The sequence below is a fragment of the Scyliorhinus canicula genome, chromosome 2, assembly GCF_902713615.1.
Source record: "Scyliorhinus canicula chromosome 2, sScyCan1.1, whole genome shotgun sequence".
Taxonomy (NCBI): Eukaryota; Metazoa; Chordata; class Chondrichthyes; order Carcharhiniformes; family Scyliorhinidae; genus Scyliorhinus; species Scyliorhinus canicula.
In genome coordinates, this window is record NC_052147.1 from 224,502,532 (window position 1) to 224,519,952 (window position 17,421).

A 17,421-nucleotide genomic window follows, 5' to 3' on the forward strand; every position below is an offset into this window, starting at 1 on the left:
GATGCATCTCAGCCTCATCCGGGTCGTCCAAATGTAGGGCCCGACCAAGCAGACAGAAGACTAGCCATGCAACTTTCATCCCAACTTTAGTCCCCCAACTTGAAGTCCTTCAGTCCAGCCCAAGCACCCCAAGGCCCAGCTCGCATGGCGGCCCACCTCCCCCAGCACCATGGAAGCGGCTGAATTGCCCTTGTGCACCCTGGAGGTAAGTGCTGAGCGCTACTGATCTTCTTATTTCCCCTCGGTGTCCATGGCACCTGCTCCCCATAGATTTGCGCCTGGGTGACTTCCCGCTGCGATGGGGGGTGAGAATATTCCAGGAGGCCGGAAGGCCCGACTTCAACCTTTTTAATGAAATTGAAATTTAGTCAAATCATTTAAATTAGCTTTTTGCCCTTACTGGGGGAGATCCAGTTCGCACTAGCGGGAAGGGCCAAGGAAGATCGCAAACTGTTTTGCGCCCAGCGCAAATCCCGTTTTTGCCCTCATGCTGAATTTTCCCGGCATAGCGAGTTTTGTGCTTTGCGCAACATGGCTGGAAAATTGTCCCCTTTGTGCCCTTCTCACAACTTATCTTTATATTGTCAGAAAAACTGGCCACAAAACACTCAGTTCCTATACCCAATTTTTAATATGGTTGAGAATAGTCAAGTCGAAGCTCTGATTCCTGTGGTAATCCCATTTGTTATTGTTTGCTGATCTAAAAATAATATTTATCCCTACTCTGTTTTTCTTGTTAGATAGCCTGTCCTTTATCCAAGCTAATATGATAGCTCCAAGGCCATGAACTCTGATCTTGAATTGTGAACTTTTTATGCACAACCTCCTTGAATGCTTTTTGGTGATACAAACTGTGGTGGTATGATTAACATAGCTGCCTGCCATTGGTGCAGAACACCGGCTTACCATTGGCCCTGGTCGGTCATGTGCCTCTCGACCAATTGGTTGAGACCAGTCGTGTGACGGCTCCCCCAGATTGGTCGAGAGGCTGAGTTAACCCCGCCTCCAGGGCAAGGCATAAATACCCAGCACGGCCTGCGGTCGGCCATTTACTGTAGTCGACCGCAGGGCTAACATCTAGCTTATTAAAGCCTACTTTTGTACAGCAACTCGTCTCGCGTTCAATTGATGGTTCATCACAAACACAATGGGAGGGATTCCCCATCGGCTGACAGCGGAATCAGGAAGTACCATTAGACGGAGAATCGGTTCTGACACCGAAATCGCGGTGGGCACCGAAATCACAGCAAATCGCAATTCTCTGTCGCCTCAACAGCAAAGTCGATGCTTTCCGGAATGTACGTACAGGTAACACCATTAGCTCCTATTATTAGTGGACCCAACCGATATTCTACGGGGCCTCCGCATTGCTTTGCCTCCAATGGGCCGAATTCCGGATGGCGACGTTCACTTTAAGCTTTTAAAAATCGTGAAACTAATGTTGTGGCTGATGAGGGAGAGTGAGGAAGTAGGGCATGGATCGATTTCACCTGCTGCATCACACAGACATCAGTTGCGTTGGGCAACTGCGCCACCTCTGGGCAATTTGAGAAGTAATCGATGACAACCAGGTAGTCTCTCCCTTGAAAGTGGAATGAGTCCATACTGACTTCATACCACGCACTGGCAACGACGTCTTCCACTTGCATGGTCTCCTTGCCCGGCCTGCAGCAAACTGTTTTACAGGTATCGCAAACTGTTTGACAGGTATCGCACTGTTCCTCCAGACCTGCTATGTCCTGCATAATGCCTGGCCAGTATATCGTTTCCCGGGCTGCGCGTTTGCATTTTTCAATGCCCTTTTTGAAGCTTTTTTTAGCATGGGCGGCTATAGCGAATGCGGGATAATGATTCTGTGCTGCCTTAAAAACAGATCATCCACCTCACTGAGCTCGGCAGGAACCTTTTGGCCAAACATGCTTAAGACACCTGCTAAACTTTTGAGGTACCGGATCCTTTGCCGTTTCTGCCTTGATGAGCTTCAATTTCTCATCAGATATTGGCAGTGACGCAGCCACCATGTCAACATGTAATTGAACTTTGTCCCCCCCTGAACAAACATCATTTATGGACGCTGCTCTTGAGAATGTGTCAGCAACAGTCAGAAATTTGCATGGTGTGTTTATCAAGTTGAAGTCAGACTGCTGGATGGTTCATCATGAGCTGTTTTATCCGCAGGGACATCTGGCATAGGGTCTTGTGGACTATCGCAACCAGCAGCCTGTGATCCATCTCAATTAAAAATGTGTGAAGTTCTCACATCGCAAGCAAGCTTCTTCCGACATTGCGTAGCGGTGGGCTCAAAATGGACACCTGCACTAGGACCACATTTTATGTTCAGCTGCATATCAGTGTGCTCAAAATGGCCACCGACACCGAGATCATGTTTCGTGCTAAACTGCATCATAGCATTTATGGCGTCTGCATCGCTTCCCGGAATGGCAACAACACTTACTAAACTGACAGCCACGATCCGCTGCATAGAGAGTTCTCTTACCTGGCGCATTCTGATGGTGGCATCCAGGGCGAGGTTGTCTTCCCTGAACAACCGTTCTCGTATCCAACATCCAAGATCCCATAAACAATTTGGTCCCGGATCATTAGGATTGCAACTGTTCAAAATTGCACGACTGGGCCTTTAATCGCAGATAGAACATAGAACATAGAACAGCACAGAACAGGCCCTTTGGCCCTCGATGTTGTGCCGAGCAATGATCACCCTACTCAAACCCACGTATCCACCCTATACCCGCAACCCAACAACTCCCCCCCTTAACCTTACTATTAGGACACTACGGGCAATTTAGCATGACCGTAATCCACCTAACCTGCACATCTTTGGACTGTGGGAGGAAACCGGAGCACCCGGAGGAAACCCACGCATACACGGGGAGGATGTGCAGACTCCGCACAGACAGTGACCCAGCCGGGAATCGAACCTGGGACCCTGGAGCTGTGAAGCATTTATGCTAACTACCGTGCTGCCCCTTTCCCCGATCCGTCGCAAAGTTGTCAAAGGATTGCTTGCCTTTCTTGGCACGGTCATGGAACATGTATTAATCAAAAGTCTCATTTATCTGAGAACAGTGGCGATCAAAATGTTAAATCACCTCCTCGTAGCTCTGTTCTTCGTTCTCAAACTTGAACCAATTGTACAGTTCAAGCGCTTGGGAACCTGCTGTATTTAGCAGCAACGCAATGCGCCTTTCTTCAGGCAGCGCCTGTAGCATGGGCCAAAAGAAAGAGTTCAAACTGCTGCTTAAAACCACATCAGTTTGAGTGCAGGTTGCCCAAGACTTGAAGCCGGTGGGGTAACTTCAAACCATCCATATCACACTTCACCATCTTGCGTTGCGTGAAGTCGCAAATCCTTAGATTAGCAGGTTGGTAGAGCAGTTGTTCGTTTTGTTTCTTCTGTTCTGCTGCATGGTTTGTCTTTTCGTGGTTACCTCTAGTTCTTCAGCATGCCTGGTACCATGGTGTGTTCTATGGCTCCCCTGGTCATTGAGGCACATAAAGAACATGTAGATGTGGTTGTAATAAGTATTTATTATTGACATGCAGAATGATAACCATGCAATTCTATGTTCTAACAATTATGTCTGTGTTACTGTGAGACTAAGGAGAGATGCGACTGTCCCGTTGCCTGACCTGCTACTAAGTGCCCCTGGCTCGTCCGACCCCCGGGATATATGTGTCTCTATGGCGGTCTGGTTCCACCTGCTGGCGGGAGGACATAACTGTCACTACATGTAGTATTGACATGTATTGCAATACTGGTGCTGTTATATGCAGAGATATCCATTGGTGCAATTATGGACAGTTGTACATAGATATGCCGATGTGCATATCACCACAAGCAGATCTGGTCCTTGGGATGGAGGATGATGAGAACCTGCTCTGCAATGAGCTCTGTTGCCCCTTATTGTTTGACAATGTCAGACTCCTGCCCATGGCAACACCACCCACCATTCACTTGGGTAATCCCTGCATCAAGCTGGCCATTCCATCGTATGTTGCCATTGGATCCCTGGGGTGGTAGTGGAGGGGGAGGATGGGCGCCCAGACCACCCACAACATCCACCCATTCCCACTCTCCCACCCCTCTGTGCTCCCTCCCTGGCCCAGACCAGCCCACCTCTCACGCCCATCTGTCAGAGCACCGAGGCAGAGTGTAACAGTATGTACAGCTGTTTAATGTGCACAAATATAAACATATATGTGCTCTAGCTGCAATAACCAAACTGTGCCCTGCCCTTACGCCAACTTAACTGATGTCTAACTTCCTGGCCTTATGGGCCCTAACGGTACATCTAGTGGATCCCCAGACAGTACATCAGTATTGGAGTCAGCCTGCTGCAATTCCCCCCCCCCTGTGACCTGGGTCCTCTTTGGAGGCCGTCGTCTGGGGCTACCAGGCCTGGATGACTCCAGCTGCAGCTTGGGTGTCCCAGATGGCGTGGTGCCACCCTGTTCTGCCTGCTGCCCGCCAGGTGCACCAGGGTCAGAGGGGGTGGGGTGGGGGGGGGGGGGTCTAAGGTGCTGTGGTGTTCCAGCACCTCCCCTGTGGGAGTCACCGGCACAAGCCCAATCCCCTCCTCCTCCGTCAGGATGTCTGATGGCCCCAGGCTACTCCACAGGACAGGCATGCGAGGGGGGCTATCCCCTGAGGCACTCCTGCTACCTGGCGCTGCCAATCCCAGTGGCCCACTCACACCTTGGCCAGAGTCTGCATGCTCACAGCCATGGAGTACAGGGAGTGGATAACCTCCGTCTGGGACTGCGCCACATCACGCTGCAACTATGCCACTACATTCTGGGTGTGTGCGACATTAGTCAGCGATTGCATCATCTTCCTCTGGGCCATCTCCGTCTGTGTCTGCGCCATGTCGGCCAGCACCTGGGCAATGCCGTCGGCGTTCTCAGCCATGTCCCCACAGTGGCTGGGCCGTGCTCAGAAGCAGCTGTGTGGAGTGTACCAGAGGGTGTCCCAGGAGTTTTTTCACCTACGTGTCCAACTGAGGTGTGACTCTGGGATGGTGGAGGGTGTTGGAGACAGCTGGGACAGGAAGCCAATGTCATCCCTGGACTCGAGCTTTGGGGTGTCCTGGGTTTTGGACTGAGGACTCCCGTCCATGCTGCTTTCCTGGTCGCTGGTTGACACAAGGGAGGGAGCGGGGAGCGGGGGACACCAGATGGACCCTCCCCATTACCAGCAGGTCATGCAGGACTCAAGATTAAACATATGATTCGACCGTGGGTCAGGTGAGTGGGGGTGGTGGGGTTGAGGGTGGTGTGGGGGTGAGAATGAGGGTGAAGATTGCATGGGGTGAGGATGGTGTGGGAGTGAGGGAAATGTGGGGTTGATGAGGGGGTGCGGTAACAGACGTGTCACGGAATACCACAAATAAGCGGTTCTCACTTCCTCGTCTGTGGCCGACCTCCGCCATGGCGACTTCCCTTTCTTCAGGGCCGCCGGCCTTTTCAAGGGCCCTCTCCTCAGCCAGGGTGAGGGTCTGCAGTCTGGCGGTCTCCTCCAGTTTTCTCCCGCTTCTGGCGGTTATGGGCGGCCTTCTCTGGGGTTGGGAGGGAACAAAAAACAAAAGTGTGAGACAGTCCGACAGGTGGTGGGCAGCTGGTTGCCTAAGTGGTCAGGACACCTGGCCATGGCGGCATGTATGGGTGCCAGCATGTGATGAAGGATGGGGATTCGGGGGGGGTTACGGGTGTGTGGGATGGGGATTGGTGCCAGGGGCATAGTGCTGCCTACTCAACCTGGCCGCCCTGAGGTGGTTGTGCAGTTTTTTTACGTCACTGCTGACCAGTCCGGACAGCGTTGCTCGTGGCGCTGACCACCTCTGCCACCTGCGCCCAGGCATGGTGAACAGGAATGGATGGCATCCTCTTTCCCGGGCCGGGGTACATGGTGGCATGCCTTTCCTCCATGGTGTCCAGGGGGGCCTCCAGCTCGGCGTCGATAAACCTCGGTGCCGCGCGTCTTTCTGCCATCTTGTTGTCTGGGATGGTGATTGTGTGAAGTGCAGTGTGTATGTGCGGCTGCAGCTTGTCAGCCTTCTGAGTGTCAATGACGAATCCAGTGAATCCAGCACAGTTTCTCATTGGAAACGATTGTATTCCACATGTCGACAGAGCTAGCCCCTTAACAGTTGCTGAATCAGTCCAGGTTCGCCGCCAGTTTTGCTGTCATGAAACTTCACGAACCCTGCCCTTAGTCAACACTTAGTCTCAGGAATGGAGAGCCCAGCGGAATAAGTCTTTTGGATTCCTTTTATCCACCATGCTCATTGCGTCTTGAAGGAATGTGATTTCCCTATCATAAAACCATGTTGGTTGATTGTATTATGATTTTCTAACTGTCCTGATACTACTTCCTGAAGACTTAGTGGCAATGATGGGAGGAAGGGAGTGGGTGGATGCACAAGAGACAGAAGTAGGAGGAATGTATAATATTCAGAAGTTTAGAGTTAGGGAGAGGAAAAGTCATGGAAGAATGCATGATCATTAATGCTAATTAAAATATTAAAGGTGAGGCATTGATCGACCAGGAGCTAAAAGCAAATCAGCGAGCACAGGGGTTATGAGTGTACAGGACCTCATGTAAATTAACATGTGGACAGAAGGGTTTTGGTTGAATTTAGCTGTATAGACGGTGAAAAAGGGGAGGCAGTGGAATAGCCAAACCTGGAGGTAACAAAACCTTGGTTGATGGTTTTGGCCGCAGCTGGGGTTAGAAGTAAAAGTAAACCATCTTGGCGATGCAGATGGATATGACGTTTAGCTCAGAATCAAATGGAGTCAGAGTTGTCCAGAACTAAGTTAAAATAATTGCAATATTTACAAATCATTGTCAAACATTTGTGTTGCGCTTTGAATTATCACCAAAGATACATAACCTTGATGTTTTTTTCTTGGGCTTTGTTGTAGAAATTTCTGTAAACAGTATATTGTATTTATTGGGAAAAATAGCAAAGACAGCTTTATTCTATGTATATTTTACAGTTCCTCCAAACGTTCCACTTGGCTTTTCAAATATTTATAAAGCATTAAGCAGAGACCATTAATCCCTCAGCTCTCAAGCCAATTGAACCCATAAGAATAGTCAAATATTTTCTTAAGACCAGGGACATTCACGCTCTAGCGATTTTTACTCACTTCTGATGCTTTTTGGAGAGGTACTGGTAAATAGTACCTGGGTTTGCCACACCTTTCATTGCTCGTTTAGGAAGCTCAATAAAGTAGGAAGAAGGCATCTTGGCATGATAGTGCGTCTCTTCATCGCACGAAACCAAGCCAGGATAGGTCATCATCAGTCGGGCTGCCAAGTTAACTTTCCGACCAATCACTTTTCAATTAGGAATAACACAAGAAAGAACTTAAATTGCTGGTAAGAGTGTAATTGTTATTTGTGCGATTAACAGTTCCAAAAGCAGAAATAAAACTTGCAATCATATACAGAATAGATTGTCCAAAGTTAGAAATCAACTCTTTAGCGGATATATGTCTCATTGAAGAATATAATATCCTCACCAAATCCATCCACCAGTTCCAAAGGCAGAAAAGAATGTGTTGAAAACCATTGATTGAATCAAAAAAAACTTGGTCAAACTTATTCTTAACTGCAATAAATTAAAGTTAAATATCACAGCAATAAAGCAAAAGTAAATAGCCAGACGTACACAATAAATACATTGTTACAAAATAAAAACATCTCCAAGATGGCACCGGGGCATGGTAACTCTCTGCGAGCTCTCCCAAACAGATCCTCTTTTCACATCTCTTACAATCATACTAATCTTTTAAAATTTAATTCCAACACTAAGATCATCACTAACCTTTCTACATTCCTGTATGCTTCACCCGATGCCGCTGTCTATATATTTACATTGCGTACCTTGTGTTGCCCTATTATGTATTTCCTTTTTATTTTATTTTCTTTTAATGTACTAAATGATCTGTTTGAGCTGCTCACAGAAAAATAGTTTTCACTGTACCTCGGTCCACGTGACAATAAACAAATCCAATCATAAAATGTTTGCATCCCTTTCTAACAGTTTATAAGTAAGTTACAGAGGGAATGTTGTTTCTAGAAGTGCAGAAAAGCATACATTCCAGTCCATAAGAAATTATTTGAGCTTTATAAGCTTTGGTGAAAAATGGCCCTTTTTAGATTGTTCTTGAGAACATATATGACAGTGAACCATGTGTTATTCATCTCATTTTTAGCATTGAGCAGAGTGTCAGATATCCTCAATTTCAGCAGTGATATAAAGCAGGTCATATTGAATTGCCAGAAAAATTGGGTGAGCTGTATAACAGATGCCAATCTAATACAAGCTGTCAGAATTGGAAGGTGTAAGTCCGTCGTATGGGGTTGATCTTAACTTAAAAGTTGGCTGACTGGTTGCCTGACTATTCCAGCAACATGGAGACTGGAGCTATTTTAAGGACCAAGTTTCATCCAAATTGGCAGCAACAAGCTGCCTGCCCAACTCCTGATGCAACTCTGCGGTGTCCCAAACATGTGGGTAATGGAGCGAGTGATAACTGCCCACATTGCTGTGTGAAGTATGGAAGGAGCACTCTTGTTCCTCCTGGCCTCACAATAGCAATTAAAACAGTTATCATTCAAGGCAATATCACCAGTGAAACTGATTGCAGAGTACACAGCACACACTCTGGTTATTTCCATCCATTAGAAGATCCTGATTCGCAAATTGGATGAGGCCTATGTCAAATAGTCAGAAACCTCAGCCACCCAATGTTAGGCCCCTGATAAAGTGTCAATATGAAAAGCACAATGGAGTGGTAATGTGTGCCTTTTACACCAAGTACGCCATTAAGACTGCATTCAGGGAGCTTAACATTTCTGTCCCATTACCTAAGGAAGCATATAAGAAACATCTTCAACTGGAACAAAGCTAGCTCACTGTATTTAATTAGCACACAACCATTAAACAAATAAAATTCACACACAAAACACAGGCCATTTTAAAAACTTGCCGATACAGTGACTTCCTGAAATAATTTAAAGGAAGAAATCTAAAAAAAATCTTTTCGCAAGCTTTTCATGTACTATTATTTGTTATCCAGATTTGTTCCTTTTATACTTGGGTGTAAAGATGAATCAAAAGACTAGATTTTATGGCTGCAAATCAGATGGACTACTCTCCCCCCCCCCCCCCCCCCCCCCTCCCTATTCCCCAGCCTATGTAAAATATGGCATGATGACAGCTATCACACCAGCCTTTGATGTTATAGAAGATGAGCATGTGGCAAATTCGGAAGCCCAGCCGCCATTTTGAAATAACCAATTAACAAGTGCTGGTTAAAGGCCCAATTGTTTGGAACGTTCCATTACCAACTCAATTTTCCTGATGTCGGAAGGGAAAAAGTTTGGGACTGGTATGAGGGTCTTCTGGTGAAGGCAGCAGTGTTTGTATTTGTTGTTTGACTTCATTTATTCACCGTTTTGAGCCTGCCACATGACATAAAGAGAGAGTCAGAGGGTAGAACATAGAACATAGAACAGTACAGCACAGAACAGGCCCTTCGGCCCTCGATGTTGTGCCGAGCAATGTTCACCCTACTCAAACCCACGTATCCACCCTATACCCGTAACCCAACAACCCCCCCCCCCCCCCCCTCCCCCTCTTAACCTTACTTTTTTTTAGGACACTACGGGCAATTTAGCATGGCCAATCCACCTAACCCGTACATCTTTGGACTGTGGGAGGAAACCGGAGCACTCAGAGGAAACCCACGCACACACGTAGGCCTTTAAATTAGTGGCCGTGACCGATTTCCTGTTCACGGCATAACCCCTCTCCCGCCTGTCAACCCGTTAAATGCTGATTGGGTGCGCAGCCCCGCCTTCACTATGCTAATTGGCAGTCTTCCTGCTGGATGGTTGCTAATTGGGCATCTGACGCTTGATTTGCCGTGCTGAGATGTCAGGAGTGGGAGCGGGCAAACCACTCGCTTTCGTTTCCGTCTCCCTCACCCCTCACCAAAAACCACAAAATCCAACGCACTGGATTATTTAAAGTGAGACACTGAGATGCACTGAGTTTTTTCTCAGAAACGATCTCATTTTCAATCCAGAACATTTCCAGTAACAGGGATGGTTTAATTTAAAACTGAATGTGCAGGTGTGCTTTCTATTATTATCTGCTTTTATTTCTGACTTCCAGCTTCTACCATTTGTCCTTTTGTCTCACAATGAAGAGACAGTTTGCTGATTCAGTGTACTACCCAGTGAACAATAAAAAGGGTGAATTCTTCACACTCATTTGTTTTACATTTAAAAGTGGCAGTAGGTAATCTAAAACAGAAAATTTAATACAAACACGAATCCTGCCAATGTAGCTTGTGAATATAATTTCCAAAATACATTTGTTTACCTGTATATTCATGGCGTAGAGGATGACCAACCACTCCACAGAATAGAGGACCACTTGAAACACCAATAGATGCTACGCTGAAAGCATAGGAATATACAATAGGTAATATGACCAGGACTTTAAAAGTTCCTGAGCTGCAACTTCCAGTGGATTGGCAATTGGGTCGGATTGCCAGTCCTTCGGATTTACTTATCTTGAAATCCAGCTGCTCTTATCTGGCCCGACATTCCGACTCAGGCCGGACGAGATCTGTATAACACAGCGGATTTCCACCACCCACAGTCAAAGGAAACTCAGTCAAACGTAAGTAAGTCATGCCCCACACTTCAGCTCCCATAAAGCATGTAAGCATGAAGGTCCAGCCATTAAGAAGTCAGGGAGAAGGTAACTGTGTATGGCAAGTGGGCAAAGTAGGGTCGGTGGTACAGTGGTCGGGGGGGATCAATGTGAGCCTTGGGGGATGGGTTGAGTCAGCAGTTGGGGTGAGGAAGGTGGGGAGTAGTCGGGGGTCTCTGTGGGGGGGGGGGGTTTGGGGGTTGGTGGTAGGGTTCAATGGGGGGGGGGGTAAAGCATCTATGGGGAAGGTCCTGTGTGGGAGGGTGATCCCATGAAGATGGATGTCAGTGTTTTTAACTCTTCCAATTTTTCTGGGTAACAATTGTTGTAAAACAGTTGGAACTACCTGAAGTTTGCAATTTAAATTGCATTTTCAGATGATGGTTCTCATTGCAGGGCATTTGCCGTTGGAAGCCTGAACTTTCCAGGCAATTGCCATGCAATTTTTACCTGGGCACCTCTGGCGGGGTCATTCGGGTGTATCCCGGTTATGCTGCCCTGCAGGTTGGATGTTGCAGGCCAATAGGCTTATTTGGTCTTTATAGTACAGTACAACTAGATACTTACCTGACATATCTGAGTTTTTTAGTGAATTCATGAACAATGTGTGCACATTGTAGAGCATTTGCACATTCATCTTCTCCTTTGTCACCAGGAAGACCAAAAGCACAAAGGAAAGTACATCCCTGGAATGAGATAAAACAAGGATGACAGGTGTTACATTTAGAGTTAAATGCACATTTTTAAATTCACATTTTTTTTCACAATTAAACTGTGATTTTATCAGATCATAAACTCATAAGTCCTAACAATCACTATATCACCTTGTTAACCATCTCAGACTGATCCAAAATTTTGGTACAATCTCAGGGAACAATAACTTTTTTGTTTGAATTAGATTATATTTGAAATTAAGAGAATAAAGTCATAAGATTCCAGGTTTTTGTTGGAGGGCATTTTTGATACTGGACTATGATATAAATTATAGGTGGCCCTGTAACTACATTTGTGCTCCTATATTACTTTTGAATAGTTCTGATGAGACAAAAGGTACTCATTGGCTCAGATGCCTGTTTAGAAGAGGCAATTTGTAGAAATAGATAGTGTATACACAATGCTGTTAATATCAGAAAAGACACAAAATGCTGTTAGCTATTTTGTGATATTAAAGACACAAAATGGCTGAACAAGCCACATTCCCTGTAAACTGTCTCATGAGAATCAACCGTAGGTATGTATAGGGAGTATCCCAACAGCCACTGATAACAGCTTCACAGAACAAGACATGCAATGTATCCTTGATAAAGCTCAGGGTCAACAGCTGTAGGCAGGACATATCCTTGTGTTAGTTTTGAATACCTTCTGTATGAAGCAGAGCAGAGCTACTGATCAGCTGTTCTGGGGAAATTTGCATATGTGCAGTGCAGTCAGCCTAAGTTGAAGGTGTACCTGCGAAGGAGACCCGAGGCATTTGAGTGAAGGAAAGCATCCAGCAGAGGGCAGCAGAGCAGAGCTACTGATCAGCTGTTCTGGGGAAATTTGCATACTCGCAGTGCTGTCAGCCTAAGTTGAAGGTGGTTTGTGGAGGGGCTGTTGTCAAGTGACAGTTAAACCCAAAACACTTCGTCAGTGTTTCCCACCCTACCTCCTCCTCTAACCAAAAAAAACCCCACAATCGTTGGGAAGCGGGAGCAGGGGCCTGTCGTGAAGGTGAGTGAGTGCCTTTAAATTTGCTTACCTTTCAGCGGGAGCAGGGTTTGAGGGAATATCAGGTAAGCTCTTCCTTTCTTTTTCTTTTTCTTGTTTTTTTTAAAATCTAGAGGTGATGTCAGGGAAGGCAGTACAATGCTCCTCCTGCAGGATGTTTGAGGTGAGGGATGCCGTTAGTGTCTCTGCTGATTTCATCTGTCGGAAGTGCACCCAACTCCAGCTCCTCAAAAACCGTGTTAGGGACCTGGAGCTTGAGCTGGATGAACTTCAGATCATTCGGGAGGCAGAGGGGGTCATAGATAGAAGCTTCAGGGAGGTAGTTAAGCCAAAGAATAAAGATAGATGGGTGACGGTGAGAGGGGCTGGGGGTAAGCAGTCAGTACAGGGATCCCCTGTGGTTGTTCCCCTTAGTAACAAGTATACCGTTTTGGATACTAGTGGGGGGGGGGACTTACCAGGGGTAAGCCATGGGGTACGGGCCTCTGGCACGGAGTCTGTCCCTGTTGCTCAGAAGGGAAGGGGGGAAAGGAGTAGAACATTAGTAATTGGGGACTCAATAGTCAGGGGCACAGGTAGGAGATTTTGTGGGAGCGAGAGAGACTCACGTTTGGTATGTTGCCTCCCAGATGCAAGGGTACATGATGTCTCGGATCGTGTTTTCCGGGTCCTTAAGGGGGAGGGGGAGCAGCCCCAAGTCGTAGTCCACATTGGCACTAACGACATAGGTAGGAAAGGGGACAAGGATGTCAGGCAGGCCTTTAGGGAGCTAGGATGGAAGCTCAGAGCGAGAACAAACAGAGTTGTTATCTCTGGGTTGTTGCCCGTGCCACGTGATAGTGAGACGAGGAATAGGGAGAGAGAGCAATTAAACACGTGGCTACAGGGATGGTGCAGGCGGGAGGGATTCAGATTTCTGGATAACTGGGGCTCTTTCTGGGGAAGGTGGGACCTCTATAGACAGGATGGTCTACATCTGAACCCGAGGGGCACCAATATCCTGGGGGGGAGATTTGTTCATGCTCTTCGGGGGAGTTCAAACTAATTCAGCAGGGGCATGGGAACCTGGATTGTAGTTTTGGGGTACGGGAGATTGAGAGTATAGAGGTCAGGAGCACAGATTTGACTTCGCAGGAGGGTGCCAGTGTTCAGGTAGGTGGTTTGAAGTGTGTCTACTTCAATGCCAGGAGTATATGAAATAAGGTAGGGGAACTGGCAGCATGGGTTGGTACCTGGGACTTCGATGCTGTGGCCATTTCAGAGACATGGATAGGGCAGGGGCAGGAATGGTTGTTGCAGGTTCCGGGGTTTAGGTGTTTTAGTAAGCTCGGAGAAGGGGGCAAAAGAGGGGGAGGTGTGGCGCTGCTAGTCAAGGACGGTATTACGGTGGCGGAAAGGATGCTAGATGGGGACTCTTCTTCTGAGATAGTATGGGCTGAGGTTAGAAACAGGAAAGGAGAGGTCACCCTGTTGGGAGTTTTCTATAGGCCACCTAATAGTTCTAGGGATGTAGAGGAAAGGATGGCGAAGATGATTCTGGAAAAGAGCGAAAGTAACAGGGTAGTTGTTATGGGAGACTTTAACTTTCCAAATATTAACTGGAAAAGATATAGTTCGAGTACATTAGATGGGTCGTTCTTTGTACAATGTGCGCAGGAGGGTTTCCTGACACAATATGTTGACAGGCCAACAAGAGGCGAGACCACATTGGATTTGGTTTTGGGTAATGAACCAGGCCAGGTGTTAGATCTGGAGGTAGGTGAGCACTTTGGAGACAGTGACCACAATTCGGTGACCTTTACGTTAGTGATGGAAATGGATAAGTATACCCCGCAGGGAAAGAGTTATAGCTGGGGGAAGGGCAATTATGATGCCATTAGACATGACTTAGGATGTGTAGGTTGGAGAAGTAGGCTGCAAGGGTTGGGCACACTGGATATGTGGAGCTTGTTCAAGGAACAGCTATTGCGTGTTCTTGATAAGTACGTACCAGTCAGGCAGGGGGGAAGGGGTAGAGCGAGGGAACCGTGGTTTACCAAAGAAGTGGAATCTCTTGTTAAGAGGAAGAAGGAGGCCTATGTGAAGATGAGACGTGAAGTTCCAGTTGAGGCGCTTGATAGTTACAAGGAAGCGAGGAAGGATCTAAAGAGAGAGCTAAGACGAGCAAGGAGGGGACATGAGAAGTCTCTGGCAGGTAGGATCAAGGAAAACCCAAAAGCTTTCTATAGGTATGTCAGGAATAAAAGAATGACTAGGGTAAGAGTAGGGCCAGTCAAGGACAGTGGTGGGAAGTTGTGTGTGGAGGCTGAGGAGATAAGCGAGATACTAAATGAATACTTTTCGTCAGTATTCACTCAGGAAAAAGATAATGTTGTGGAGGAGAATGCTGAGACCCAGGTTATTAGAATAGATGGCATTGAGGTGCGTAGGGAAGAAGTGTTGGCAATTCTGGACAAGGTGAAAATAGATAAGTCCCCGGGGCCTGATGGAATTTATCCTATAATTCTCTGGGAAGCCAGGGAAGAGATTGCTGAGCCTTTGGCTTTGATTTTTATGTCATCATTGGCTACAGGAATAGTGCCAGAGGACTGGAGGATAGCAAATGTGGTCCCTTTGTTCAAGAAGGGGAGTAGAGATAACCCCGGTAACTATAGGCCGGTGAGCCTCACGTCTGTTGTGGGTAAAGTCTCGGAGAGGATTATAAGAGATACGATTTATAATCATCTAGATAGGAATAATATGATTAGGGATAGTCAGCATGGTTTTGTGAAGGGTAGGTCATGCCTCACAAACCTTATCGAGTTCTTTGAGAAGGTGACTGAACAGGTAGATGAGGGTAGAGCAGTTGATGTGGTGTATATGGATTTCAGTAAAGCGTTTGATAAGGTTCCCCACGGTCGGCTATTGCAGAAAATACGGAGGCTGGGGATTAAGGGTGATTTAGAGATGTGGATCAGAAATTGGCTAGTTGAAAGAAGACAGAGGGTGGTGGTTGATGGCAAATGTTCAGAATGGAGTTTAGTTACAAGTGGCGTACCACAAGGATCTGTTCTGGGGCCGTTGCTGTTTGTCATTTTTATAAATGACCTAGAGGAAGGCACAGAAGGTTGGGTGAATAAATTTGCAGACGACACTAAAGTCGGTGGAGTTGTAGACAGTGTGGAAGGATGTTGCAGGTTACAGAGGGACATAGATAAGCTGCAGAGCTGGGCTGAGAGGTGGCAAATGGAGTTTAATGTAGAGAAGTGTGAGGTGATTCACTTTGGAAAGAATAACAGGAATGCGGAATATTTGGCTAATGGTAAAATTCTTAGCAGTGTGGATGAGCAGAGGGATCTCGGTGTCCATGTACATAGATCCCTGAAAGTTGCCACCCAGGTTGATAGGGTTGTGAAGAAGGCCTATGGTGTGTTGGCCTTTATTGGTAGAGGGATTGAGTTCCGGAGCCATGAGGTCATGTTGCAGCTGTACAAAACTCTGGTACGGCCGCATTTGGAGTATTGCGTACAGTTCTGGTCGCCTCATTATAGGAAGGACGTGGAAGCTTTGGAACGGGTGCAGAGGAGATTTACCAGGATGTTGCCTGGTATGGAGGGAAAATCTTATGAGGAAAGGCTGATGGACTTGAGGTTGTTTTCGTTAGAGGGAAGAAGGTTAAGAGGTGACTTAATAGAGGCATACAAAATGATCAGAGGGTTAGATAGGGTGGACAGTAAGAGCCTTCTCCCGCGGATGGAGGTGGCTAGCACGAGGGGACATAGCCTTAAATTGAGGGGTAATAGATATAGGACAGACGTCAGAGGTAGGTTTTTTACGCAAAGAGTGGTGAGGCTGTGGAATGCCCTACCTGCAAAAGTAGTGAACTCGCCAACATTGAGGGCATTTAAAAGTTTATTGGATAAGCATATGGATGATAATGGCATAGTGTAGGTTAGATGGCCTTTAGTTTTTGACTTCCCATGTCGGTGCAACATCGTGGGCCGAAGGGCCTGTACTGTGCTGTATCTTTCTATGTTCTATGTTCTATGTAAAGATAACACCCACTTTAACCATATATGTGATAACTGGGATGCTAAGAAAATTGATTGACTGCATGTAATAAATTGTGACCCGAATATAGTTGATTGATTGTATGTAAATAATAATCCGCACCTTGAATCTGTATATTAACCGGTGTGAGCCTTAGCTCAAGTGAGAAAAGGTGCTGTCCAAAGGCTGTGGAGTCTCAGGCCTTCTCTCCCAGAATTCTGACATAATAAACTGCTTTTTTAAAACTTATACTCAGCCCTTTGTGTGAATATTTTCACCTCTAACATTTTCAAACAAACGGACGACGTTTTACTCTGCAAGTGCCAACAAAGCAAATCGGCATTACTCCAACATCCAGAATTAACATGAGGTAAACATTAATTCACAGGTAAATTCACTGTTTGCAGTGAAACACATCACAAACTGCAAATTAAATGGCAGACACATTCAAACATGTCCCCCTGAATTGGTCAACAACCCATTCAGATGTCAGTCACCAATTTGAGTCACAACAACTCTTTAAAAACTCTGGACAGGATTCTGTTTGGCAGACTACGGGCATAATTTTACCACCGTGTTACTTACGTGGAGTTGAAGCAATGGGTGAACCATGGGAGAGGACCAAATAGGGCTTCTATAATGACATTCAAATGATCGTTAAGCTTATTTAATATGCATGGCCATCTTGACACCATATTCACCAGCCACCCAGGAGTCACCAACTGTAACGGCCTCAACCGGCCATTGATTAATCCACAAGCGGAGACCAGTCGTGATGGCCATTCGGGGGTCTCGGAAGCCATTGGAGCCCCCCAGGCGGTTGGGGACAAGGAAGGGCAGTATCCTGGCACGGGTCCTGGCATCCAGGTTGTTGGCACTGCCAATGGCACTGTCTGGGTGGCAGGCTAGTAGTGCCAGAATACCTGGA

General features: G+C 46.6%; 1 protein-coding gene across 1 annotated transcript in view; it reads right to left on the reverse strand.

The window, feature by feature from the left end:
- LOC119961981 (adenylate cyclase type 10-like) overlaps positions 1-17,421 on the reverse strand; it is a 324,780-nt gene that overhangs the window by 239,689 nt on the left and 67,670 nt on the right. The window contains exons 9-11 of the mRNA XM_038789668.1: positions 11,325-11,443; positions 10,422-10,498; positions 7,174-7,363 (exon numbers count right to left, since the gene is read on the reverse strand). Coding sequence (XP_038645596.1) covers positions 7,174-7,363; positions 10,422-10,498; positions 11,325-11,443 — 386 coding nt within the window. The remainder of the gene's footprint in view (positions 1-7,173; positions 7,364-10,421; positions 10,499-11,324; positions 11,444-17,421) is intronic.